The sequence below is a fragment of the Teleopsis dalmanni genome, chromosome X (assembly GCF_002237135.1).
Source record: "Teleopsis dalmanni isolate 2A chromosome X, ASM223713v2, whole genome shotgun sequence".
NCBI lineage: Eukaryota > Metazoa > Arthropoda > Insecta > Diptera > Diopsidae > Teleopsis > Teleopsis dalmanni.
The window spans coordinates 43160523-43175244 of NC_051848.1; the positions used below are offsets into that span (position 1 = coordinate 43160523).

Sequence of the window (14722 nt, forward strand, 5' to 3'; positions counted from 1 at the left end):
AAGAGTACGTTGGCTCTGTTATGATGGCTGGCTGGTTTGTTGAGTTAATGCTGTCGTGTCTGAAGAGAAAAAAGCAAAGGCTTAATTTTATTTTATTTTTTTTTTTTTGTAGTATTATTAGAGTAATATTTTCAGTGTTTCCTTATATGTATATTAAAGTGTTTTTCTTTTGTCGTTATAGAGTACTAACTTTAATTTTTATTTTTTAATTACTTAATATTGCCGTGTTTCACTATTCATTTCATTTCGTTTCAAATGTAGTCTTTATATTATTTATTTTAGTACAAAGTTTTTTTCTTTTTTTTTTGTTCTTGTTTTTGTTTTGTTCCTGCTCTTATGTTGGCGATCGTGTACGAACGTTGGCGTATCAAGAAGAAGCATCTTTATTTATTTAATAACTTTTTTTTTTTAAATATTTTTGTATTGAAGCAACAGTAGTAGTGCTAAAAATATGCTATCTCCTTACATTTTTTAAAACATTTAGTTTAAATATATTTTAGTTACAATTTAAATTTAAACAAACTTATGTTGTTGCTGTATTGTTTCTGACTGCATGTTTATGTATGTGTGTGTATGTGTGTGTGTGTGTTTGTGTTCGCCTAAAGAGCCTAACAAATGTATGTTGTGCAATGTTTACGGGGTTGGAATTAAAATGAACAAGCATTGTCACAACAACAACAACACCAACCAAAACGACAATGCTGAGAGCAATTGAATTCGATTCGATATTTCGTTTTCATTTTTCTGTTTCTGTTGTGTTGATTTTATGTTAATGGTTCTGTTTCTGTTTCTGTTTCTGTTATGTAGCAGCAGCAACAACATTATAATACCTACACACATTGCTACCATTGCAGAGAGTAAGAAAATTAATACTCCTGCTATAGTTATATTTTTGTGCTTGTGGCAGTGTGTTTGTTTATTTATTTGTTTGTTTGTATGATGGCACGAATTGTATTCATCCATATATACATTTTTTTTTTGTTTTTGTTTTTTTTTTTTTATTAATTTTTTATTTCGTTTCGTTTGCGGCTCACAATCGTATTTGTAGATGATGATGATGATTCGCACATTCGCATTCGCATTCGCACATTCGTAAAACTATAGTAAAAATGTTTCGTTTCTTATTCGTATTCCCGTTGGTTTGCACAATCGCACAATCTTACAGACACAGTTACAGACACAGTTACAGAAACAAAAACAGAAACGGCTACAACTGCAGATTGTAGATTTGGTAGAGCAATTGGGGAAATTGTGTGTGGCGGGCGGGCAGCAGCACCCAGCCAGGCTGCATGCAGTAGGTAGCAAGCAGCACAGCACAGCACAGCACAACACAGACAACACATATTTATGCTTGCTTCGCGCGTCCGACTATTTCATTCGGATTCATTACGAATTTGTCATTCGTAAGCGAAGGTAATGCAATAAAATTTTTTGCGTTACGTCCGTATGAACGCGCGTATATGTAACTTGGGAAAAATGTTGAGTGAAAATATATAATATATATATGTATATATATATATATATATATATGAGAAATCAACAACGAAGTGACAGTAGAAAAAATAAAACTTTACATTTTTCTTTTTTTTGTTGTTTTTGTGTTAACAGTAGTGTGTGATTTAATAATATGAAAAGCGTTTGCGCGACCTCAGCCAAAAATAATGTGAGAAATAAATTTCTATAATGAATTAAAATAAAAAATTCATATATATATAAATACATTTATTTATTTATATATCTATATATATTAATTTTTATTATGTATAAAAAATATAATAATAATAAGTATGTATGTAAAATCACAAAAAAGCACAAAACAAAAAAACAGTAACAAAAAAAAAAGCATTAAGCATAAACACAATGCGCAGGAGGGAGTTGGAACAACAGAAATGAATATTTTTGCAATTGCGCGACATTTACACACGACAATTATTCTGTAAATGTGTTTGGTATTGTGTGTGTGTGTACATGCAAACAAACAAACATACATACGTACATACGTACAACCGTACATACATACATGCAAACAGCATTTTTATAGAATTGCTAATGTGCGTGCGATTGTGTGTGCATACGGCAAAGGCAAATGCAAAGGCAAAGGCAGCGACAACGATTGTACATTTGTTGGATATTTCGGGTTTTGATTTGGCAATCAGTCTCATACGTGCAGTGACACGCCGTCGGTGCGGTAGTGTTATGCGGTAGTTTGATTTCCGGTTAATGTCAGTGACAAATAAGATATTTCACAAATTAAACAAATATATAAATAAAATAAATGTAAATTACAACAAATGTTAATAAATAATAATTGAGTTTGCGTTTGAGTTTGAGATTCAGATTCAGTTTGAGATTGAGATTGAAAAGCAGTGCAAATACAGTCAAATCAAAGCGAAAAGTAATTCAAAAAAATTCGAAATTAAAACAAATCCGTAATCAATCGAATGACTTCAATTTATTGCAAATAAAAAGTAATAATTAAATTTTTTTTTAATTAACAAAAAAAAAATCTTATTAAACAAATAATATCGTTTACAAATAAAATTAATGGTATTTCATACTTAAGCACAAAAGCTAAACAAATTCAAATTTTTTTGAAATAAATTTTTTAAATTTAATTCGAGAAACAATAAAACAATTAATAAATTAATATTTAAAATTAATTAAAATTTACAAAAAAAAATTTTTAATATATAAAAGTGAAATAATTTTTATTACGTGTTTTGGTTTTCTATTGTTAATAAATTTGAGAAGTGAATTAAAATTGTGTAAATTTAAAAATAATATATAAAAATTTTTTTAAATATTTGAATTGAGTTAAAGGTATTTTTGATTATCAATTAATATTTATTTCTGCAAAATTAAACTTTAAATTAAAAGTTCAAACTTTAAATTAAAAATCAAAATTAAATACACGATTATTAATAATTAAATATAATAAGTTTATAATTATTAATAAAGTGCTTAGTTCTCAATATTTTACAATGGTTAAAAAAAATGTAGTTGACAGGTACTACCAGATTATAGATCAAAGCTTCTAAGTTTTTCTCACTTCAGGAACCCGCGTAAATAAATTTCACCTACTCTGCAGATTTATTGTAAAATATATTTATTTATTTTAGTTTAAAATTACACGATTTATTGGCTTCTAAAGATATGACTTCAGTCGAAATTTTATTAAAATTAAAAATAAAAAAAAGAAATTAGTCCGTTTTAAAAATAAAATTTAAAAATAAAGTATTAATCTTGACTTTTTTGCCAAATGCTAAAAAAATAAATAAAATTAAATATAAATAAAATATATGATTTTATTTAAATAAAATAAAAGAAATTGGTCCGTTCCAAAGAAATAATAATTTTTACTATTTTTGCCAAATGCTAAAAAAATAAATAAAATTAAATATAAATAAAATATATGATTTTATTTAAATAAAATAAAAGAAATTAGTCCGTTTTAAAAATAAAATTTAAAAGTAAAGTATTAATCATTAATTTTTTGCCAAATGCTAAAAAAATAAATAAAATTAAATATAAATAAAATATATGATTTTATTTAAATAAAATAAAAGAAATTAGTCCGTTTCAAAGAAATAATAATCTTTACTTTTTTTTTTGCCAAATGCTAAAATAATAAATAAAATTAAATATAAATAAAATGTATGATTTTATTTAAATAAAATAAAAGAAGTTAGTCCATTTCAAAAATAAAATTAAAAATATAATATTAAACCTGACTTTTTCATTCAAATGCTAAAGAAATAAAATTAAATATAAATAAAATATATGAGAAAATAAATGATAAATGAAAATAAATAATATATATGAGATAAGTTATGAAATTACTAACTGTCTTTAAAGGCAAAATATACTAATTTTTACTCAAGTTATTTTCATATAAGAATAAATATATCTATTTAATTAAGACCATAAACTCTTCCTAATACAACAACAAAAAAAACCTTTCTTGAAGCTTGGAAAGTTCTCTAAAAGAAAAATCAATTTTTGTGGAACTCAGAAAACTATTTAAAATTTTATTTTGTTGAAGAAAGTAAATATCGGTTTCAGTCTTTGAGATTCAAACACCCACGGATTTAATAGAGTTTTATGCTAAATCTCAGTCCAGAACTCAAAAACCTCAAAAAAACATTATTATTATTTATGGATTTTTTAACCATAAATAAATGGATTGGTCTAGTTGAAATTATTATATATTATGTTTTTCTAAACCATAAATACATAGAACCATTTCCAATAAAATTTCAAGAAAGTTATTAATTTTATCAGAGTTCTGAACAATAACAATAAGTTTAAATTAACTGTAGAAGTTATTATTATATTATATATTGTATATTAATATTTAATAATAGTTATATTCTATTATTATTAGTTAGAATTGTATTTCAAATTAATTACAATGTTATATTTAATAAAATACTTACTTCTCCATGAGAAACTCTTATTTATGGTAGTCTGGAATATATAGTTAAAATAAAATAATTGACTATATTAACTACAATAAATCTTTTTCATTAAATTATAAAGATTTTAAGAAATTGCTTAATAATAGTAAAATAGTTTATTAATGAAATAAAACAAAAATTACTTAGTATCTATCTCAACTTCTTTCTATAATTTTCTTTAAATTATATAGAATGTAGACTTTTAATAGCCTTCGAGTGCTTAATTATTCTTTAGACTGTCTGTAGGGCTGCTAAGAGTTTATTAATCTATAATAATTTAGAGTTCCGTCAAGTATACCCAAGTATAGAAACAACTGAATACTCTCTTGTCAGCGAGTTATATATTACTTTTATAGATAAAGATGTTATTATTTTATTCTTTTATGAGTTATAATTATAAAGGCCGAAAAGATAATATAGTATAACAAATGAAAATCAAAATTGATCCAAATAAAAAAAAAAAATTAAATTAATTATGATATGAAATTTAATTAAACCAATATAATATAACAAATCCAGATGGAAATTGTTTCAAATAAAAAAAAAATTATTATTATTATTAATAATTATTTTCAGTTTAATTATACTATGGAATTTTTCCTTTTTTTCTTTTGAATAAACAAAACACTTGTCATTATTAAAAAAATGTATATATAATAAATAAATGAAATAAATAAATTATTAAGAAAGGTAATAAAAATATTCAGGTGTTTTAATTATTTAAAAAACTATTCAATATAACTTCCAAAAGAAAAAAATAAAGAATAATATAAAAAAAAAATATATTTAATAATATATATAGAAAAAAATAAGAAGTTTCAAAATTTAACTTTTAAATCTATTTTTTTATAAAAATACATAAATTATAATAAAAATTAAGATAAAAAGCACATACTATATCAAATGTATTTGAAGATATAGACACGCGTTTATAGATGTACAATAGAGTCTTAAAAATAAGATCCACTTATATATTAGAAAGTGTGTTCCTAACTTTTACCTTTAATGCCTTAAATGTTTTCTTTTTAAATAATTATTTGATATAAAAAGTAAGAACCTGAATTCAAGGATTTTCATTTCAAAACAGTTCATGGACTAAAAACTAAGAATATAAACTTAGACATTCTTATTTCAAAGTAGTCCATGCATTATAACCAAAACTCCAATATTTTCTCTAAAGGTGCTAATTCGAAAAACTATATATATATGTATATAAAGAACACATATAATTCAGAATATTTAAAAATTAAAAAACTAAATCTCTAAACTTAACAATATATTCCTTGGCGGGCTACTGCTTTGTAAATCAATAGGTGGGTAGGTGAAAGTGAACGTCGATTTAATAAGTTAGCAGTCGATACATATAGTCAAAGTTGACTCATTGTAATAACACAATGATTTCCATAATTTCCAGTACAAAATAACAAATATTTTCTATTCTTTTTTTTTCTGATCCAATGACTTCTTAATCATGTACACAACTTAATATATTTCCTTTGGTCTATATCTCCAACGCTCAGAAATTGATGTCATTCTGTAAGTGCGTTTAGTAATGTGCTTGGGGCGCATTAGTTAACTTAATTGCTGAAATTTACTTATGTTATAATATTCTGTGATTGTATCAGATTTGATACACAATTGGTTTAAAAACTATTATTTTTTTAGTACTGGACCATATATTCTATAAAGTACTTGTCTTTATGTATATGCCGTAGTCTCAATCCAATCACTAAGTTTTAATATATGTTAACACATTTTGTGATTGTACCGGACCAAAAATTTAATAAAGGTCACATTTCTAATAAGCCAGTTGGCTTAACTCATACAATTTTATAGTCCATATCTGTAGTCCATCCGTATATCAGTACTGACCGCTATATTGCCTTATATAGTTTTTTCTGATTTCTTGACAGAATTTTGGATTTGAAAAACTTGATTTACTCAAGGAACGTTCTGTTAGAAACAAGAACTTTATCATGTATTGTTGTGATTTTATTACTTCTTGAACTTAATACCAATCCCATATACTTTTTCCACATTTTTAAATATTTTATTATGTATATATGTATATTGATATTCAGATGTCTGAGTTGGTGAATCAGCACCTTTAATCTATTTTATTTATTTTATTTTATGTATATATTATGAACTCTCTGTTATTTGAACTGATCTTGGATCTTAACGTATATTTTCTTTTGAAGAAGTGTATTTTCAAAGCAGTAAAGGCTTTGAGATTTTTGTAGGTAGGTTTTAGAGTCTTGATCGGCTTAGGCTACCTATTGTGTGTCATCAGTGAAGCTGCTTTAATTACCGTCAAATTTTTTTATATACCACAGTTTTGAGCAATAGGTAAGATAAGAGGAAGTACAGGAATTCGTCCTAATAAAACACTGGTATTGTTTTTGTTACAAAAGTAAACACTTCCAGGGCTAGTTCCTACTTTGTTTTACTTCTTAGCCTCATTTTAACAAGGCGGCTAGTCAATTTCTTTGGTATGCCATACATTGTTAATAATAAAAAAGAATAGAGCTTTGTTTGGAAGTCTATAAATAATATGTATCATTAATCTTAAGCTTAATTGCTAATAATAAATATAAATAGTATATAAATTTAAATAATTATTAAATGTTTTAATTGCTGCTAATAAATATGAACACAATATAAATTTAAATAATTGCTGAATATTTTAATTGCTGCTAATAAATATAAGAAGGAAATAAATTTAAATAATTACTAAGTATTTTAAATTTATAATTTCATTTATATAAAAAAGGAGGATTTGACAAGAATCAATAATATATATTAACATAATGTATTATGTGATTAAATATATCATCGAGCACACTTTGAACTTAGAGAAATACTCTAAGGAGCCTCTGGAGGAGGCACAATAGATCTCTAGGTGCTAGTATAAAATCTAATAATAATGTTAAGAATATATAATTCAATAAATAAACAAAAATGCTTATAAAAGAATACATAAACATTTTTTTATATTTAATGTAAATTAATCTGAGACAATATTAAATAATTAACATAAATAATTCGATTACAAATAAATAAATAAAATTGTAAATATGAAAAAATATTTATAAAAAAATATATACGAAAATATCTATAAAAGAAAAAAAAACTTAAAATATTAATAAAAAAAAAAATAAAACAATTAAAAAATGTTGAATGTCATAAAATTCTGTTTATGTACAATAAAAAAATTAAAAGAAACAAACGGATGACACATATTTTTATGATTATCTACTATTATTTATATTAAATTTTAAAATTATTTAGAATCGCAAATCATACTAGTTTATTATCTCAGCGCTCAGCTTTTAAAAAGTACGAGAAATGCATTTGCCATGAATATATAAGTATATATGTTAGATATATATTAGTAAAATATACAAAATATATTTTTAAAAATATCTGCAAAATAATTTCATAAGAATTTATTTTTAATTTATTTATAAATATAATATACATGTGTATATATTATATTTCTCTATTATCAATTTATTTATAAGTATATAATGAAAGTATAAAATAATCTACGAGTATATAGTGTATCATATAGTGTTCATATAAAAATAATATTAATTAATAAATTATTAATAAAATTAAAAAAAAACAATAACAAAAATATGTTAAAAATTGAACATTAAATAAAATAAAGTATTATTATATATACTACACACACACAAATAAATATATATATAACAATATATAAAATCATATTAAAGTACTCGTAATGAAGACCGATTTTTCAAATTTTGTAAAAAAAAATATATAAAAATGAAGTTCTGTAATTAGGTCTGATAATTTATTATAAGTTCTAGTAAAAAATTTTCTTTTAATTATTTTCAGTTTCTTATTATCATTATAAATATTATCGAAATATTATTTCCAAATATTTTTACAAACCGCAATAATTTGTCATTTATAAAGATATACACAAAGATGTAAGGACCGAAAGCGTTAAAAAATAGGTCAAAGGCAGAACCCTGAAATTGTAGAAATTCTCAAGTTTACTGGCATTACGCACTCTTAAAAGAATTGAAATTTATATTCTGTCAGTTAGATATGATGGGCTTCAAAGTATACATTTATTAATTTACCTGAATTCCTTAGTATACTATATAAAATATATTAGAATATATATTACAGTGGATCGATCACCACCCCAGTAGTCACAGTCATTATTGTGTAGAAGTTATTCATACACTAACTAGCGTTTCTTAAAACACGATAAAGGGAATTATTTATTATATATTAATATTATTTTGTTTTATTTTTTTAATTCTAACTATTGCTATTATTAAGTTACCAATAACCATATCAACTACTAGAAAAAATATATGGTTACTAGTGAGATAGTGGATCGTTCCATAGTTGGTAGTGTAACGTTTTGACACTTTATATATAGTATGCTTTTCATATATATATATATTATTTATTGTTAATTGCCATTATTCGTAATAAAAATTGAATAATTATTATAGCGTAATATTGCAGTTATAGTCTTTTCTATAAATTCATTATGCACTACCAGAACAAATATATAGTTCCTAGTGAGATGTGTAGTCTTATAGATAATACGCTAAATATATTTATTTTAAATACTTAGTTATAATAATACAATATTATAATAAAACAGGGTACAATTGCTATAAATAATATTAATATCTCTAAACTTAAACTTATTCTCCAACAAAGTAAATTATACATATAGTGAAATTAATATTAATTTCTTAATTTTTGTTAATATAATTGAAACTATACTATTATATATGTTTCTAGTGTTTAATATTATTTCAATATCTTTTTCAAGACTGTGACGATTTTCTAATTATATGAAATCTGTCTCTTAATAAAGTACATATACATAATCTACCAGGTAGAGTTTCAATGGATTGTATAAAATCTTTGTATTAGAAAAGGGCATATTAGTTACTAGATAGAGTTTAAGTGGAACATTTGGAGAATTGTTAAAAAATTTTACTTGATATCTTTTCACAAATTGCAATAATTATATAGATTATAATATATCTGTCTAGTAGAAGGGGCGTATTATTAGTTTGGACTAAGATAAGTTATTGGGAATTGTAGATAAACTTTACTTGATGTGTGTGTAGTAAACTTCTTTACTTATAGCCCCGTGTCTATATGTTGTTTTCTATTAGTAGTTAGTGTATTTTTAAACGAAACTAAGTATTTAAAAAATCAATATTTTAATTAAAAAAATAAGTTTTTGTATATATATATGTATATATGTACTTCATTTACGGAAATACACTCAATTCAAATATTTTTTTAATATTTTATTGACATTTAAAAAAAAACAAAAAAAATTCTTACAATTATGCAAAAAATTTTTGATTTTCAGATCCAAGTGTGTGGAGTGATGTTTTAAAAAATACTTTCAATTAAGATTATTAAATACATCAACAAAAAATAATAATAATTAATATTGATGTATAAAATAATATTTTATACAGTGCAATTATATTAAAAGCATTTTATTGAAATTCTTAAAAGAAGGCAAAATTCCAAGTGTCCCATATGACAAAGAATGGATTCTGCCATTGATACACAATCAACAACAAGTGAAAATAGTATTGTATCTTCACATGAATCGATCATAACTATAAATCGCGATTTAACTCCCGCGAAAGCGATGAACATTAATAATAACAATTTAATAACAAATAATAACAATAATATAAAAAATAGTCCACCACACAGTAAACACAGCCCAACTTACAACAATAATAACAACAATCACAGCAGCAGCAACATGAATACAACAACACTGCTGATGCATCATCAGCAGCAACAACAACAACAGCAACAACAACAGAATGGCTCACGTGACAACAGTAGCCGCGGCGGTGGTATCGATGAACGTACCAATGGACGTAGCTCACACACTGGACGCGGTTCTAGTTGCTCACCGGCCAGCTCACCGACACGTCATCCCAGCGCTGTCAGTCCGGTTACTTCGCTCAATCACACAATGATGCAGCAAATGCAACAACAACATCATCAATTAAGTCCGCCACCACATGTTGGCGGCGTACCGACACCAAATGGTCTGCCCGCAGGTTTACCACCACGCATGCCACACGGACTGCCACCACATTCATTGGGTTTGCTCAATTCATTACAAATGATGCATCATGCATCACCGTTAGAACTGATGGCCGCCGCACATCATCATGTACCGCCACGCTCCTATAATAGTCCACCACCGATCTCGACTTCCGATCCAAGCGCCAACGAATGCAAACTCGTAGAATATCGTGGCCAAAAAGTAGCTGCCTTCATAATAAGCGGCGAAACCATGCTATGCTTACCGCAAGCATTCGAGCTCTTCCTCAAACATCTCGTCGGCGGTCTGCATACCGTCTACACAAAACTAAAGCGCCTCGACATAGTGCCACTGGTCTGCAATGTGGAACAGGTGCGCATCCTACGCGGCTTGGGCGCCATACAGCCCGGCGTAAATCGCTGCAAGCTACTGTCGTGCAAGGACTTCGATGTGCTTTATCGGGACTGTACTACTGCCAGGTAGGTAGAGCCAATATTCACTGTGTATGCTTGTATGTGTCAAGCCTACACATATGTATGTTAGTAAATATGTTTATTTATTTTTTTCTGTTTTTTTTTGTTTTTTTTTTGTTTTTTTTTGTTTTGTTTTTTTGTTTGTATTATAATTGTAATTATTTCTTGTGTTAGTTAAGCTTGGGTTTTTGATTTCATGTAATTTTTGTTTTGTGCGATAAAGAGTGCATAGTTAGCGGTAATGGCCTATGGCCGCCGGGCCCAGTTAGTGACTTAACTTGACCAACCCATCAGCATGAAAATGAATATGGAAATGTAAAATGTAAAATGCACTTTTGTACATTTTACAGATTTCAATTTAAATCATAAGAAGAAAATTTGTGGCATGAATGCAGTTATGCGTTGCATGTGAAAAAATTTGCTCGCATGCCACGTACAATAAATTCAAAAAATAAATAAAAATAAAATAAGAAAAAATTATTGGAAATTCATTCGTGCAAAATAGTACAAATAATTGTAGCACTCATATGCGTAGATACGGGGCCATACGGAACCTTACCGAACCATACGGAGCCATATGGGGAAATACGCATATGAAACTATTTAATCAAAGTTCGATATGCGATCAAACTAAATAGGAATTTTGCTCGTTTCCTGTTTCCGTTTCAATGAAAATTGAATTTCAACTGATTTTACACGCACTACTACTACCACTACTACTACCACTCTACTACAAATGCACCTAAGTGCATTGCAAGAAATGCCATTCAAGGTATTGTGACTTTGGCAATAAAACAGACTTTGGCAACACTGCAAAATGCAACGCTGCGAAGTGCATGCAATGGGGAAAAAAATGCATAGCACTCAAGAGCAGTAGTGCAAATACGAGTAGGTAGTAGTTAGGAGAGGTGAAAAGTGCAATACTAATCATAAAAGTTTACATTTGCGTTGCGATGACATTTGCCGGAAATACGCAATACAAACGTATTTCAGTGTTGCATTTATTTGCCCCTTTGCCCCGTTGCTCCGTTGCCCCTTTGCCCGTGGTATGGCGCACGAAACGTATGCCAATTATAAATCAACAAACGTAGAAGAAACGGAGTTGCAAATTGCATGTACCCAAAAGTAAAGTTTCACAGAATAATACTGTGTTCTTTGCTTTATTGCTATATAAAAAAAAAAAAACAGAAACGTTTAACTCATGTTGAAAAGATGGTTAAAATGGGTCTTAAGCTCTGGTAGTCTGTTTGCACATTCGAGCAAAGTTAACCCATAATTTCAGAAAACAACTTGAAGTGCAGAACTTTAAACTTTGTATGCCAAATAACATATTTAATGAGCTGGGCTTTTATTACGTGGAGCAGCGTGGAGTCATGTAGAGTTCAATGTGTAAATTCGTGCATGCCGTGTTTGTTCAAGGCGCTTTATTTCGGCTCATGCCAGTCCATTTTGAAACCACAAATGCATATTATCATTAGGTGGGTAGTGTTTAGCAAATGGAACTGTTTTAATTACAAGTAAATTTGGGAAATCTTTGCTAAACAGCTGCGTTTACTGAAGAAACAGTCTTTGAAGCAAAGGGTCTCGATAAATTGATTTTAACAACAATTATTTCAAAGTTTTTCATACTAAAACGTGTCACCTATGAGAATTTTTCTAATTAATCAATAATTTTTTCTAGAATTGCATTCAATTCGTTTATGAAAATAAACATGTATTTCTAGATTATCAGCAATAATTGATCTTGATACTTAAATAGTGAAAATATAAAAAATTCCTTTTAATAATCATTATACCATAAAATGTAACCTTTATTCCAGATTATCCATCGTTATTACATGCTGGTGGCCCATGCCACACTAGAGTAAAATTGAGGATTAAATTCAGTTTTTATAGAACTTTTCGCTTAGGGCTACTGCATTTAGTGAATTAAAATTTTACTCATATTTTAATGCTGTTGTAAAGGTTGTACAATCAATCATATCACATATCACAAATCACAGAGATATAAACTTGAAAATGTACAACCTTTTTATTTCGAACTTTTTAAATCATAATTATAATTATAATATATATATAATTATTTAATACATTTTTTTATATTTCTATATTATTTATATTTATATAAATATCTGTATATATAATTATAAATATAAATATATATACATATAATTTTTTTATTATTTTTATATATTTTTATTTTACTTATATTTATATAAATATGTACGTATATGATTATAAATAAACCTATATGTATATATATAAATAAAAATATATATTTATTTTTATATATATAAATAAAAATATATATTTATTTTTATATATATAAATATAAATATATATTTATTTTTATATATATCTACCTATCTATTTTTATATATATAAATATATATATACATAGATATATAAATGTATATATATAATACACTGAGATCCAATACCTGTCATTGGATCTCATTGAACAGTATTCGATTTCTGATCTTAAATCAATAAACCTTAACGCATAATCATAATTTGTCCAAGTTAGCTTAAAAGAATTTCTCGACAGATAAAACAATAGATTTTTTAGATTGCAGATAGTAAAAATAATAATAATAATTATAGTTAAATATTAGAGGAATCCAACACAAACGTAGTATTCTGCTATTTATCAATAAATCAGTTAACAATAATACTAACGAAATTTGGTCTAGAATCTTTAATCAGGAGAATATACACATATAGAAGATCTATTATTTTGCTTAAAGTTTATTCATTTGTTAATTTCTGTAGTGAAAAATATATTTCCTATCTTGATAAACGGTGTAAGAAGTTAAGCTCTATATACTAAAAAAATTGAAGATGATTCACTATGTACATATCCTTACAAGCTAACTCATGAGTTGTTGTTAATCGTCAATATTACTAATTAATTCAATATTTGAATTTAAAAATTATTTGTTTTAATATTGCATTATAAGTGCTACATAGGTATATAGTTTGAGATAATAAGAACTCTACTTTTAAAATAATTACTTCTACTTTTAGCTCTATCAAATTATGATCATAGGTTTATAGTGTGATAGACTGAAAAAGATTGGATATAAAGTATTCTTTTGATTGTGGGACTTTAAAAATTCCATAACAGTTTATGACTAATTAAGAAGTAGATAGTTAAAGATACAAGGCAGTCAATCCAATTTAACTCACCTGAAATAATTAAACCAATATCTGAAACTGAATTTAACAAATTATTGAAGAGAATATATTTTTCTTTAATAATTGTTCTCAGTGATATATTAAAAATTAAATTAAGAGACAAGCAGACTTTATCTTTGTTGATGACACTTCTTTAGATCAGATTTTTAGTATGGAGATTTTAAGAGAGAGCACATAGAATCATATATATAATACAGATAAATTATTTTTTTTTTAATTCCATTCATTAGATTCATTTTACAAATTAAAAAACGTTTGGATTGAAATATGACATTCAACTTGATTATTATGTTAAGCATTTTCCGAGTTAGTGCATCTGGGCACTTTTACTCTATGATAGCTGGGGGGATTTTGCAGAGTCCCGCCCATCTCACTGACTAATATGAGCATTCCTGATAATCTTCGTCATTATTTAATGTTTGATCTAAGATCTGCGTACACCCGCATGCGGTTAGTGATTACTCTGAGATTATATAGTGTTAAGTAGGACAGCCTGTCAGTTTTCG

The 14722-nt window shown here is 26.3% G+C and overlaps 1 protein-coding gene across 4 annotated transcripts in view; it reads left to right on the top strand.

Moving 5' to 3' along the window:
- Positions 1–9938: 9938 nt before the first annotated feature.
- LOC119688095 (dachshund homolog 1) overlaps positions 9939–14722 on the top strand; it is a 54233-nt gene continuing 49449 nt past the window's right edge. For all 4 annotated transcript variants that reach the window (XM_038102737.1, XM_038102738.1, XM_038102739.1 and 1 more), the window contains exon 1: positions 9939–11024. In XM_038102737.1, the coding sequence (XP_037958665.1) occupies positions 10027–11024 (998 nt within the window). In that variant the 5' untranslated portion in view covers positions 9939–10026. The remainder of the gene's footprint in view (positions 11025–14722) is intronic.